Source organism: Gavia stellata, chromosome 6 (genome assembly GCF_030936135.1).
Source record: "Gavia stellata isolate bGavSte3 chromosome 6, bGavSte3.hap2, whole genome shotgun sequence".
Classification (NCBI taxonomy): domain Eukaryota; kingdom Metazoa; phylum Chordata; class Aves; order Gaviiformes; family Gaviidae; genus Gavia; species Gavia stellata.
In genome coordinates, this window is record NC_082599.1 from 39859672 (window position 1) to 39874817 (window position 15146).

The 15146-nt window shown below is 38.8% G+C and overlaps 1 protein-coding gene across 1 annotated transcript in view; it reads right to left on the bottom strand.

Annotated features, from left to right (window-relative positions):
* Nucleotides 1-1555: 1555 nt before the first annotated feature.
* The window catches only part of TBC1D5 (TBC1 domain family member 5), a 189955-nt gene continuing 176364 nt past the window's right edge, over nt 1556-15146 (bottom strand). The window contains exons 18-20 of the mRNA XM_059818281.1: nt 8811-8890; nt 7863-8039; nt 1556-1888 (exon numbers count right to left, since the gene is read on the bottom strand). Of these exons, the coding sequence (XP_059674264.1) occupies nt 1595-1888; nt 7863-8039; nt 8811-8890 (551 nt within the window). The 3' untranslated portion in view covers nt 1556-1594. The remainder of the gene's footprint in view (nt 1889-7862; nt 8040-8810; nt 8891-15146) is intronic.

Sequence of the window (15146 nt, forward strand, 5' to 3'; positions counted from 1 at the left end):
ATGTAATTACATGACAATTATCTCTTCATTTCAGTCACTGACACAGACCTTGTAAAATCTAAGACCAGCAAACTACATGTCACCTCATTTTGGAATACGGGACTTAAATCCATTTACAATTACAGACTAAGGAGCAAATAACTACCATTTCTTAACTCCATACAAACACAAGCTTTGCCATGCAATTATGAAGTTGTCGCATGGTACAATGTATATGTATCTTAAAAGTAAATAATGCAAATTTTTTTGCTGCTGTTACAAGAAGAGTGACTTTCCAGCATTCCTTCCTCTAGCTAGTTCTGAGTAGGTCCTGCAAAAGCAGGCGTCCACTGACCACCAGTTTCTTTTCATGAATTCCAACAGAGTTTAAAGGGATCAGAGAGTACAAACCCCACCTCTTGTCTACTTCAAAAAACTGTTATTAGATGTACTATGTACTTGATGGGAAAGAAATACACTTTTCCACAGAAGAACAAGTTCTAGAGTTAATTAGAAACTTTTTGTTGGTTAATGCTGCTGCACCATTATATTTTTCTTGACTAGAAATGTGGAAATCATATAGGAATATATGTAAACAGAGTCTATAGAGGATAATAGTAATGAGACATAAAGTGCTTTTAATTAGGAACATTTCATTTCACTTTGCACCCTTCCCTGATAAGCTGTCATACTCAAGCTAGTTTTAGTTCAATTGGCTCAGGTCTACACTATGAAATATTGTTATTTCCCTTGCACCTACTGTCTTAACCGTGGTAGTCTCAGTAAAATAAAAAATAATTCATGCCAGGGGGAGTCAAAGTAGTCAGATATAAAGAGGGAAAGAGGTGAACTGGGAACTCTCAAGGGGAAAAAAAGTAGGCAAAAGGGAAATAAGGCTCTGTTGTATAGGTCCCCGTTCTCAAGGAATTTGTCACACATTCTCCTGTAAGACAGCGCTGAGGAACAACTACGCAAACCTCTGCCTTGAACACACCTCAGGCTACCGCTGGATGAAAATGAAGAAACTAGGATTCCTCAACTGACAACAAGCTTACTGTGAGGATGATGCTTTTAATCTTTCTGACATACATTCCCTACTTCTCTAATCACAGTCTCTGAAGAAACAGTACCCTTTCCTACTCAGAAAACCCAGTCGAGCATATTTTGTAAAAGGATGATATTAAATCTAGCTTGTCTTTGCTGCTTCAGGTCTGATGCCAAGTATCTATGCATTTCCTAATCCATTATGGTACCTAGCACGTAGTATTCTATGTTTTGGGAAAGCAACAGTTCTATAGTAACAAAGCTCCTAAGGAAGATAACTCTATAACTAAGAATAACTGTATATTAGAACTGGGTTTTACTGGGTCTTTATTTAAGGCAGTTGTTAAAAGGTGTCTACTCTTTCTGAAGACTTGCAAATTTGTGGGGTTTGATTTTTGGTGGTGGGTGTTTTTTGTTTTTTTTTTTTTTATTTAGGCTTTTGGCAGCTGAAATGGGTTACCTTTATCTATTTTCTGTCCTTCTACTCCAAAAAAATACCCAGCCCGTGAAATCATAGGAATTTGAGCTGAGGTGTAATGACCAACCTCCCAAACTCTCCCAACCTGTTTCTTTAGATGTCCAGTGGGCTGACAATAGCGAAGTCAGAATCTTTGCTGTTATTACTACTGTTGTCATCAGGGCTGGAGCTCAGGTTGCTGGAGGAGGCTGAAATGGAGCCCATCAGTGGGTCAGAGAATATCAAAGAAGAACGAGATGGAGCTTCTGGCTTCACCGCTGCCTCCTTGTCTGCCTGATGGGACTGCGCTGGCTCCGGGACAGCACTTCTGCTTCCTTCCGCTTCTTTGGAAACCATAATATAGTCATCAGCACTCTTGCTCTCACTAGTGCTCGAATCAGTCGTAGTCTGTGAGAAAACAGCACAGAAAGGACTTAAAGTCAATACCAGTTTTACCACTTAATGAGGTTTATGATGCATGTCAGTGATATGGGAATGGGATAAAGGAATAATCATTATCCAAAAGTAGCAATGCCCAAATCAAGAAGTAAAAAATAAAATGGGTATTAACTTTGGATGAAATAATTTATCTGTTATTTATGAAAGCATAAAAGCCAACACTTTAAAAATATGTTATTGGGTATAGCAGCCTTACATGTTTCATCATCACAGTGCATCCATGTAGTGATTGCAGCAGCTAGGCATCTAACACATACATTGCAGTTGTGAAGGTTTTCAGTAATTATATTCTCACTGCTGTTAATTTTCTGTAGTAATTCATGAAATAGTACTGAGGAATTTTTTGCTGGTTTGCATGTTCAATGACATTTTGGAGCTTGTCAGGAGAATAGTTTGATATAAAATTTCCTAGTAAAACTCTGACCTGTGGAATCTGAGCTGAACCTAGACCTGGTTTAGTGTGCACCAGTTCAGGTTCGGCAGATCAGGGCTTCCAAGGCTTCTAGGCTTAGTGTCATTGAATATTTCCTAACTCTACCAGAAAATGAGGGTCCGGGAATCCCTTTTCTGTCTGGTTAGACCTTGGGAAATGTGTGTCCCTGAGCACTCAGGTAGTGGATCAAGACTACATGTCAGTGTACCAGAAAACTCTCTACGAACTGGCAATCTTATATTCCAACTAGCCATATTCAGGAGAATTCCAGCTTTTCAACAGTCAGAGTTATATGTAATTAGAATGGAAGACTGCCATATATAGCAGAGTGGGATTTCTCACTTGTTGACAGCTGGCAGCCTATTAGCTTGGTTGCAACCCAAATGGACAACACTTTGTTTTCTTCTGCAAGAGATGCATTCAACTCCTACCTAGCACTATGTTCCTCTGACAAGAATATGACTGCTTTCTTAGTTGCTGTCACACAACTTTTTCAGCATAATAATGCAAGCTGTCAAGCAGCCTGCAGGGACAAGCATCCTGAAGTGGTGTGATATTGAAAGCAATATATTTGATTACACTAATGAGAGACTGATAAAAAGGAGAAGTAGAGGGGCAGCTGGGGAAAAGTGTATGTCAACATGTGTGTCAACTACAAGCCCTTCAGCTGTGACTCTTTCACCAAATAAAAAAATATAAATTCACTTTGGGGTAAAAGAGAGACTGTAGGTATTAGAGAAAAAAAGAAAGCAGTAACAAAAAAGAACAACAGGAAGAATCCGAATGAGATAAAGTTAGACCCTCAGCACAGTATACAAAATTGGAGTATGGAGGTCATCACAAGTGTCAGCAAGCCACAACTTGGAGTTATGGTATCCATGGCCTCCAGCAAAACTTATTTTGCTGAATTTATTATTACAGCTGAAAACAATTTTCCATTGCTCTGATTACTGATTATAGAGCAGAACTCTCTTGAAAGGGAACTGTAGAGTAGCTCAGGGAGCAAAACCCACCAGTGATTAAATATGACTGCAATATGAAATGAGGGAGCTGGAAGTCTTTGGTGGTTATTTATATAGTTGTTCCAAATTGTTAAAAGTCACAAACAAGATAACTATCACCTGAATGTGAAAATATGTTCAAATACAGAATTGTGACCTGTTCCCTTCCAAAATTTATATGAATGAGGATTCAAATATCTCCCTTTGCAGTAAATTTTTAAACCATCCTGTTTTTATAATTAATAATTTTTTGTGTGTTATCTAGATAGTATCTAAGTATAATAATACTGTATTATTATCTAGGTATAATAATATATAGTATTCTGTTTTGTAATTAACCCATTTTAATACTTTCTTATTCATCTTAAGTCCAGAGTATTGGTTACAATGGTCCCAATGTAAGACAGTTGTCAAACTGATAGAAATTTACATCTATTAGTTTTTGACACTAATTCAATTTCCTCAGATGACTTAGTAAAATTCATACCAAACTGAGCAGATTGCTTTTAAAAATATCAACAACTATCCTGTGCTGAGCGCTATCAAAACTGATCTCCAACTTCCTGATCTGCGCAGAACCAGGGTAGTTCAAATGTCAACAACTTCAAGCACTTCCCATGAAGTTAAAAACAAACCGATCTATCCTACAAGGAGGGATACTTCACTATTTAAGCACTTCTGAGTTGAGATGCCATTTGTTATTAATTAGCCTTTTGATTTCATCTGTTCTGTTTGAAATGCTGTCTTCATGAGCTGTCAGTCAATTATTGGCTGCCATCTCCAGGGGGCCAAGGACACAGGCAGCACACAACCGTGGCTCTGCTCCGCCAACGTGTTAGTAGTCGCCTGATTTTATAGGCACCCAGCGCAGCCACAAGACAGGGCCAGGTGAGGCTTTTTTGGGAGCTCTAAATGCCATGTTCAAAATTTCAGCACTTTGTTTTTCTCCCCCGGAAAACAGAAATATACGTTCCTTTAAACAACCACCGTTGCATAATTCACCCGGCTTCTTTCCACACTTCTATTTAAAAGCTCTCAGGGAACGCAGTACGGTCTCATTTTGCAAAATTATACACTTTGTTATTCTGAGCTCTCAAGATCATGCTATTTCAGTCCCTGCAGCCCTCACATCCGAGATGGCTCCACCTTGCGTAGGGTGACACAGATGTTACCTAGTGACGCACTTGCCCAGCGAGATCAGTATTTTCCTCCCTGGCACCCTCAAGGATACTAATGGGGTGCCTTCCTTTTGGCAGTGAGCCCTGGCAAGGGCCCTCTGTCATAAACACTTTGAGCTGGTGTTGCAATTTCCTAAATTCTGCTTCCAAAAATGTGCTCTTGGCTGTTAAAGAAAGCATCAAGCCCTTTAATAAAGGGAAAGGAAAGAAAACTACTCACCCCAGTTTCTTGTCGTTACGCGTTGTGCTTTGCAACACTACTTTTCATTCTACCCACACTTTCTGGTTCAGTTAAAGAGACCTATAGCTCACTGAGGTATCAGAGAAGTAGCAAAGCATAGATATTGACTCCAAAATGCTATACAAGGGCCTCCTGTAAATGTTTGCCTATCCCTGGCATACATTGATATTTTGGTACTGATATTTCGGTACTGATATTTCCAGAGGTAAAATACCTCCTCCCTGCTTCTTCTGCCTGTTTCTGTTTCAGGAAACTCATGCTGACGTGAACCATGTTTTCTCCCATCTGCTGCCACTACTGAATAAATGAAAAATGACAGAATTATACTTCCAGTAGCTTTGAAAGTTAACAACCTTACGCCCGTTGCCATATGTCTTCTTCAAACATTTTTTCCTGATTAATATCAGCTACTAGGACCAGGCTTATTTCAATTGCCTTCATACTGTGAATGAGTTAAAACTAACCGTAAGGATACAATTCAAGAAAGCTTAGAAGAACAGCAGCTCATTTTGCCTCCTTCTTTGAACAGACATAAAGGCAAGATAATGTGTTAATTATCATTCATTATTTAGCAACAGAAGCCTTCTGTTTGTCAACTGCACGCTGCTACCAAGGCCAAACATTCCAAAAAATGCTCTATTTCTCTGAGCCTTTATCTTAATTTTTTTTTCATTTTTAATTTTACAGCTTTCCTTTCCAAAGAAGGGCTGCATCCTTATCCTTACTCTCTAGAAAGGTATTTTGAGGCAAAAAAGAGGAAGAGCACTTTTAAAAAAAGTAAAGATGATAAATAATTTACACTTATATAACAACCAAGCACAAAAGATCAGATTTTAATCTCAATTTATACTTATATAACAACCAAGCACAAAAGACCAGATTTTAATCTCAATTACACGATAGCTACACCAGTAACTTTTCCAGCTGTCCTAGAAAATAACCCTATAATTCCACCAGAGAAAAACCTCTATAGTGTAAGTCACATCGAACAGAATTACATGCATTATCAAAGTCACAGAAAACGTAAATACATTAAAATTATTTACCAAGAAATGCATTAAATCGTCTAGAAGTGGTTGGAATTTTTAATCCCCCTGCAGCTCTCAGTAAGTACTCCTGGCTTGACCCAGCGCATCAGTGCAGCCCATTTTCTTCAGCAGAGCTAAAAGCCTGGGCTGTGTCCCAGTTTGGGCCAACAACTGACCCCATCAATTAACAGTAGAATGTCACAGCCCACTAAATCCCAGTTTTATTTTCCTGTGTTTTATTAAAAGGGGTCCAAAGCTCTCCTCTTTTTGTTTGCTTTTAGACACCATGGTTGAAGATGATGGGCTTGGAAACAGCACAGACTGTTGGGATACTAACAGTCTTCCTGGACTGCCATTTCTAACCCTAATCTTTTCTTTTTCTTTCTGTCCTAGGGACTGCTGCTCGTTATCATAATTGGAACTTCCAGAAGATAAGAGGAGAGGAGGCTAATCCATATGAATGTACTGCACCTCCAAACATAGACCATACAGTGCTGAAGCCTCATTAATGCTCTGCAGGAGCTCAGCTTGTACAACCGCTACTCACATTGCTCGTAGTTGGCTTACGAGCAGCCTCACAGAGTAGATGGAAATTGTGGGACCCATGGACACCTCTCAGCTGCCGTGGCTGGATGTATACTTTGACCACACACTGGGGTGAGACCTCATCACACATGGCTCTGCAAATTTCCATTGGAAAGAAACCTGTGCACACCAGACTTCACCTGCTCCACTCCCAGTACTCAAAGTGCAACACCCCAGCGCCTCTGCTCAGTGACACATGGTTTAGACCAGCATCTGAGTAAGGGCTTCTCCAGGACGAGTAGGGCCTGCACACACTCATACAGCATGTTGTTATATAGCATTCTACCTTCCAGTTTCTATAATAAATCCAAGTAAAAATAATCAAAAAAGTAGTATGTGCCATTTTGGCAAGAAAGCAGAAGATAACTTTGTATAAAATGCTGGGAGATAAAGGGCAAAAATAGGTCATTATATGGACATTCCAATATGCTACATCAGTTTAACCTACGCCTTTATTATGGCAGAAAGTAGCGATTGTAATGACAACAGCTCAAGAAGCAATAAAAGCTTTCCAGCAAAGCTTTGCTCTTTGAACCTGCCATTACTAAGTAAAAAAAAATGATATCTCAGTATTGCTCCTAATACTGAAATACAATTGAATACGATTTTTAACATAAAGTGTGCTAACTCAAGGGGACTGTGTGTAATAAATCAAAACAACTCTGTATCATTATCTGAAAATGAATAAATATTTCCTCTAGTTCCTAATTAAATTTGTCAAAAGTAAACTGATTGCAGACTTAGTTAGACTCCGAGGTGATAGTGCTACCACTGGATTTACGAGTGTGAGTATCAGTATCAGGGTGGCAGACTTAACTTTAGAACTCTAATATTGAAAATGATATAGACATGTGCATATACAAAAGTACTTGTTTTTAAGATCAGACTGAGTCTTAGACAGAGAGGAACCTTTTAACATGAAAAGAAAATACCTCTTTCTGTGTGTGAACTTGTCCTGTGACTTTATGCCTTGTATGTGAAAACATTGTTTACTGATTCAAGGAGAAAGTCAATACAATGGAGTAGAAGGTAAAAGCAACCTCCTCGCTATTTCCTTTTTGGCACTGCCCATGGACACACTGCAATGCGGATAATCAGCTCTTACATAATGGGATTCTGGAGAACAAGGACAATGAGAATAACCAACTGATATGGGAATATTTACCTCCAGTTTTTACATGTCTTTGTAAGAATTAATCCGTGATTCTGTGTCTCAACAATCTGAAAGAAGACCCTCCACCACCCAACACTGCATATCTGTGTGTAGAGCATAAGGCTACAATAAAAATAATTAATGGGATTAGGGCAGTAGCTAGAGAGAAACTTAACCATGGCTCCATATGCACCAGGAATGCTGGTGTGTTCTCGTGTAACATCTGGACGCGCTAAAGGAAGTCTCCAAAAAATATCAGACTAATTCCATCAATGACCTGTTTGAGATATTTTTATCATCTTACCTGTCGTCCTGAGATGAACTGTTGTTTTGTCGTAACAGGTCCCTTTAGGACATCACCTGTCCCCTTGTTCTGACTGTTGGAACAGTAATGATCATCGGCTATCGTGATCTGCTCATTTTCTTCAGCTTCCAGCTGGCTCTGGTTGAAACGCAGGGAACCTTTCAGGATGTCCTTGATCTGTTGTTAAATGGGAGGGGAAAGAACGTAGGTTAGAAATTTGGAGGAATTCTAAAATTTCTAAAGCTCTGTGCAGCATGCTTTTGTACACCATTTCCCCAAAATATTTGCTTTGAAGAGATAGGAAGCAAGTCAATGTTCTTATCTATATTGGCTAGAGACATAAGTATCAGTGAAATGTGATTGTATCAGAGTCTGGAAAACATGTATCCAAGAAATCTAAAGAGAAACTGTGAAGATTATTCCCTACCTCATTATATATTTAACATGTCACATTGTTCTTGATAAAATGTATTTTGAGGGAGCAGAGGGTAGTATAATCAGAGCTACAGATGCTCAGCAGCCTTCTCATTTTATGTACGTAGTATTTTTTCTTTTAATTCAATGACATTCAAGTGTTGTCACATTTAAATAATGGGGACATAGGCATGATTGTTGCCTAGCATGTACATTCTGCATTAAGAAAAATGATGGTGTGGCTTAAGTCCAGAACTTGGTGTTGCACTGCCTCAGCTCTGGTTCGAGACCTCCAGGACTTTTCAAGGAGCATTTGAACTCTTTATCACTGAGTTTTACCTTTTAAAATAAAAGTACGCTGCAATGCTTGATGCATTAGTATTAGTAAAACAGGTACAAGACAAAACAGCAGTATACAAAAATAATAAAAAAGGAGAGAAAAAAGACAGGATTAATAGCACTTACACTTTAGGAAAGGATTAATAGCACTTACTTAGACTAATACAAGAAGGTTAAGTTAAGCAATAGTCATACCTGCTTCAAACCAGCCAAGGAAACCAGAATTTCATCTTCTTTTTCCAGGTGTTCTTGTAATATGACTTCCTGAATATTTCCTGAGACATCAAAAGAAAAAAAAGGTAAAGAGAGAATATTCCCTGAATAATCTCTAACGTGCTGCCAATTTACCGCTGAATTATGCTCTCACAACAAAATCCTGTGACTTGCAAACACAATTTTGCACACAGAGCTAGAGGCTGACAACCTTATTAGCTGTGAGGCCAGCCCAAGCCTGGCACTGCTGCCAGGAGGCCTCCAGCAGCGCTGCGCTGCTGCGGGACTTCTACTGCCTCAGTGTACCAATGCACTCAGGCTGCTACTGGCTCCTAGAAGAAAACACCGGCCTCTGTGGCTAACGGAGTTATATGCATCTTTGAGCTTGCAAATGCTTTAGAAAGCACTCAAGAACATTTACAGGAATCTGCTGCAGCTCGCAGAAAGGGTTAGGGTAGGAGCTCAGCAACCTTAACCTTGATCCTGTGGCCACTGCAGATGCTAGAACACTCTTCTTTATAAAAAGACTGAAAGTTTTGTTCCCTTTCCAATCCCTTCTATTAGGTAAAAGACCCAGGGCTGAGCAAAGTTTATTTGACAGAAAGAGCTGTGCAGTACTGTTACTTCAGAAGACTCCTGCCTTCCATACCTATAGAGCTGTCCTCCAGGGATGCACTTCAATAATCTGGTATAAAGTGTTTGCAGGACTCAGGGCCGGAGGCTGGCTAACAAATCAGAGCTGGAGCTGCGGAGGTCTTCCCTGAGTCAGGGAAATCCCAGGCAATGCTGCAGTCCAAACCAGCCCAGAGAAACTATAGCTCCAATAGCTCTGCAGACTCTTTAAACTATGTCAGGTCCTCCTAGCTCCTACCTTCCTCCTCAGTTCTTTAAGAAAACAGCAATGATTCCTACTGACAGATTTACAGAATGAGATGGGTGTCTGTCAACTGAAAATGAAAGGGTATTCTTTTGTGCCATTCCTGTCCTACACAGACAGAGCTGAGCCCCAATCCCTCAGTGACACTCATTTGGGAACAACACTTTGCTGCTCATGAATATCTGTGCGCCAGGTGCTTCACAATTAGAGCTTTGTACCATTAATCCACACCTGCATTGTATTTGTTTGCTTTTAAAGACATCCTATGTGTTCAGGGCCCAAACCAGTGAAAAGCCAAAACTGTTGTCACAGATTATGCTGACAAGGATGAATATGATGACACTGCCAACTTTGACACAACATGAAGTTTCAAGTAAAAGCATTGAGCAATTTGGCATAAGTTTTGTGTTTACAGAATAAATCGCAAAAGAATGAGATGTGGGAGACTGGACAAGAAGAAAGATTAGAAGTAGAGAGGTGGATTTAAAACCCACATATAAACACAGAAGTTTGAAATTGTGTAGGAGCCAGAAATCAGTAAAGGGTATACATGAAAAATGAAAGGGCAAAGAAGAGAAAGGATCCAAGCCTAACCACTAAATGAACTCCTAAAGAAGCAATCTGAAAAGTAGAAGACATGAAAGAGGCTAGAGCCACGAAAGGCAATAGATGACAAGAGTCTATGGAAGGTGGTGCGATCAAGGTCAAGAGCAACAGTGGGGGTAGGATAACTCAGCTTTGCATTAGCTGCCCATCTGAACAAGGAGATTCATGTTTACATTATTTAGCACCCGTTATTTATCATATTACAGTGGCAGTGTCCTGCAGCAATGAAGTCAAACGTAGTACCATCGAACAATGTCTAGCATAAATTTTACGTCAGAAAGACGCTGCATTATAAAGACTAGAAATAATCTTTCCACAAGTATGTAGCATCATGAATTGAGAGAAAGCATAATTACTTCAACATTGTACTTGCTTTTTTACATTTTAAATCTAAATTGTCTAGACTCTCAATTTGGTAAATAAAAGATATTAATAATTATTTATAAAACAATACTTTAGATCCTGATTTCCACTGTTTAATGAACAATGCATGATTTCCTACTTTTAAAAGGTTCAGAACTTGAAACATCAGAAGTCCATAGGCAGGAAAGCAATGCTTAATCACAGCCTGAATAACTGAATTCAACTGTTTTTCCATTTCACAGCATTAGAAAGAAAAGCATTTCTGTAGTGTTTGATCCCCACATAAATTAAACCCATACATTAAAAAACTAAGGTATGCATACTGATGAAGCAGATGGACCAAGAAAATAATTCAAAACAAACCTCCAACCTGCTGAAGACCAAATGAGGGAAAACAAAAAAAAAAAACCAAAACAAAACAGGAAAATAAGAGCGAGACAACAAAAGCTAAAAGGCATTCCACATGATGTGGAAATAATCTACTCTTACTTCTGTTCTTTAGAGATGTTTTATAAGTCAGTATTTCAAAAAAATAGAAAAGAATCTATCATTGCTACAAATCCAGCTGTAACTGTGTTTGAAGAGCCAGTACACTGAGAAATCTCTAAGAACGTATGAATGGAACAATGATAGTTAGCCAGCAGTAAAAATTAATAAAAGTGTTCATATCATCACATATTTACTTCAGCAAGATTAATACCAGATTTTAATACTAGTTTCAGAGAAAAAAAGATAAAGAGAGAAAAGGCTGGAAATATAGTTCTAATACTGAACTGTTGAATTTCTCACATTTTTCCTTCAATTTGCAGTATCTTTAAAGTACAGTATGACATATGACTTGGATATATAGGGTCTATTATTTTTAATCACTAAAATGTATTTTGGAAAAATTTCCACTCGAAGTTTCCTCTAAGACACAATTTTAGACTCAAAGAGCGCACTTCCACTTAACCCAGAAAAACGCCCCAAAATGCAAATCACTGTAATCAGCCACTCTCCCCTCCAGTAAGTAACAGTTGTGACACAAGGTCATAAACCAGGATGTCTTTCTCTAGTACAATGAAACAGAATGAAGGTTTCCCTGCGTAACTGGCAATGGACCTTTCGTCTTCTAATTATGCCCTTGAACTGCACATGGCTTCTAATCTACTACCCCCATCCCTTTTGAATGCAGAGTTTATTATCCACCAAATAAGTGGTAAGTGTGGAGTCCAAATGTATCAGTGCTCATTCTTTCTCCCTGGCTAATGAATAGAGAAGAACTAAAAAAAAAATAATTCCTTAGATGGGAGCATACGGGCAATGTGATTTTGCATGAGCGCCTCCTTGATCACATCCTTCTGCTGGGACCACCCTTTGCAATCCATGTGGACTGGAAGCAGAGGTGGGAAGAAGAGGAGGGATGGCAAGTGGCTCGGTACATCCCTCTGCAGCTGCACTACCATGAATGGCTGTGCCAGGGCTCAGCAGTCCTTCCCTGAGGGACTTTCATCCAAGCCTCTTCCCACTGCTGGGGGCACCTCACAGGGCAGTCAGTTGCTGAGGTGAACTGGGAAACTAAGCTCTCAAGCACAGACAAAAGCTTTTCATTTTACCCTTCTGTATCTCAAAAGATACCCTTGTAATTTTTAATACTTTTAAAAACACTAACTCTGTTAAGAGTGCTAGGAAGCATGATATTTGATAAGATACTGCTCAGCTGAAGGACTTTTACATTAAGCATTTAATTGTTCTTCCTTCATAGGAGATGTTACTATATTTTGAGAGAAGTGCTTTATATATATTAATGAATTGGCCATATATTGACTTTTTTCCTTATCTGATGCTCTATATCAGTACCTCACATCTTTAATTAATATATTTTTATAAAATATAAAATAAGCATATTTTTGAAAAGCAGATATCAATTAGGAACTGAAAACACCTTCCTACCTGTAAAACAAGCATTGATACAATGAATCAAAAAAATTGATTATGTGATTTCTACATTATTCAAGACCTAGTCCAGTTTGAGTCTATGCTATAAAAATCTATCTTATTGGGATAGCTGTTGTCATTCAAAAGTTAACAAAATCCTGGGGTGCTTAGGAGACTAAGGCTAAGGTCAAATACTTCTGGCTACCTTTTTTTGTTTTTTTCTTTCATCAAGATTTCATTTAGCTGATGCCAAAAGTTTTCTGCAGAAAAAGAAAATATTTCTCTTTCAGTGAAGTTCTTGCCAGAAGAAAACAAAAGGTGAGTTTTGCAACCTGGTGGTCGGAGCACTGCAGTGAGATGTAGGAGATCCCAGACAGCTGTTACATGATTCTGGATTTGTCTCCACATAGTACTAATAAATCTCTAAGTTTCACAAAATGAACTGTCATACCCTAACTGTACTCGTGACCAAGCCTCAGAAATACTGCAGCTGTAAAACCAGCTGTTCTCTTCAGAAGTTAGCAACAGCATCCACTATTATGGCTGCCCAACAAGACTCACAACCCAAGGGATGCCTTTTATATAATTGATTAGAATTAATTTTGGGTACTTATTGTCAAATGAGCAGATTCATTTAAGTTTGATAGATACTAGATCAGTAAATCAGTAAGTACATCCTCAGTGAGACTGTGATAAGTTGCCTTGATGTAGTTTAAAGCCAACTATAACTACACAGGAATAACACACAAATGATTGCATTCTTGTTCTTCTTTTCTACAAGATATAGAAAAACAATATACCGAGCAGGGATTTGGGTAGCAACAGGCTAGTTGAAACAGCCGAGAATTAAGAGGAAATGTATTTTTCATATCTTGCTCTTACAGTTATCCCAAACTGTAAATAAGTTCACATGCAAATTCGCTGTAGAAGTATTTTTTAAAAAACATCAAGATTTCTATTTCCTCTCCCTAACTTAATCTCCAAAATTTAAACTGAAGACATGCTATCATCCTCTGTACAGAGATGAAAGAGAAAAATAATCCACTGCAGCTCCTAGCAGGAAAATTAGAGAAGGTTTATGCTCTTTGATGACTGAACTGCTACATATTGCATGATGGTGTGCGCAGTCACTGCTGAGTTCCCTAGCCAGGGAAAGGGGCTGTTCAAAACTTTCCTCTCTGAATGTGGAAAAGCTGTTAGGCTTGGCCTAATTATTTTTGAGGCTTATTAAGTAAAGTAACTTTCACTGAAAATTTTGCATGCATTCTATACAGATTCTGCAAGAAACCCACCCAGAGCCGCGCTGAATGAGTGGGAAAACTAGTCTGCTGTAGACAATGTCCTCTCAGGCATCCCTTTACGCCTGTCCATCTGGAAGACCTGCACCTCTTCCCTTCCACCAGAGAGGCGGGAGATAGGCAGAGCTAGTCCTGCACGATGAAGGCACAACACCAACTTAACTTTATACTGACACAAAATCAGATGGAGATGGAGAAAACTGAACCTGGGAATAACTTGAACGTCCTTGTTTTTTTAGGTTCTTTGTTTTCTCCTGTACTGCTGCCTTTTTGCAGTGCATGTCTCTCCTAATGATTTCTATTTTAAGCTGTTCTCTCTGGGGCCTTTCCAGGAAGATGTCTCCTGCTGAGAGGAGCTAACTCGAAATAGCTGCAAGCTTTATTATGAATGCTGCCTTTCTACCTCTAGTTCCTGAACAATGACTTGAACAATCGACAGTGCCAGGATCATGTTAAATCGACATTTTTCACCATTGCTTTCCACTACTAAGAAGACAGCTCAAACTCAGAATGCAAAAGTACCTTCTCATTGCCAAGGCAGGCAGCAGTAAGGGGAGAGCTGAGTGTATTACTTCACCTCCTTATTTTTCCAAAAAAGGAAAGCAAAACAATCCCAAGGTTGCCATAGATGTCAAGGCACAGTCAACCCTCTGGACTCATATTCCAGTCCTTTTGTATGATCTTTTTTATGAAAGCAAGGTTTACAGAAAATGCTTCCAACATTTCCTGCACAGCATGCTGGTGATACCAAGACTGCTTTTTCACTAATATTAGAAGGCTGGAAGGATGGACTGGGACTTTAGTTTCTGATAATCAATTTTTCTCTCTCTTCACAACAAATACTTCTTTCCCACCTGAACTTGATCAGACTTCGAGCAGGAAAACATGCTCTCGCCTTAAAATTGGACAGAAATTCTAGAACTTAACAATGGTTTGTGGTCTTCCTAGAAAGACTATGCTGTATGACATAGTGATATTGCGGTTTAATAATGCAGCTCAGGATGTTTCCAAATACTGCATTTTCTTTCCAGCATTAAAAATACAAATGAGAGGAGTTAAATTTCCTTCTCAAACAACAGAGTTTGCAATCTAAGTGTTGATGAAGGCAACACAACTAAGTAGCCTAACTTTCATTTATCTATCTCATTGTGAATGTCAACCCTCATTGTAACAATTATGCATTATATTAAAAGCATTACTCAGCAACATTTGAGTGTTAAAGAATTTAAGGATCTTAAAAATCTGAAGTATTAAATT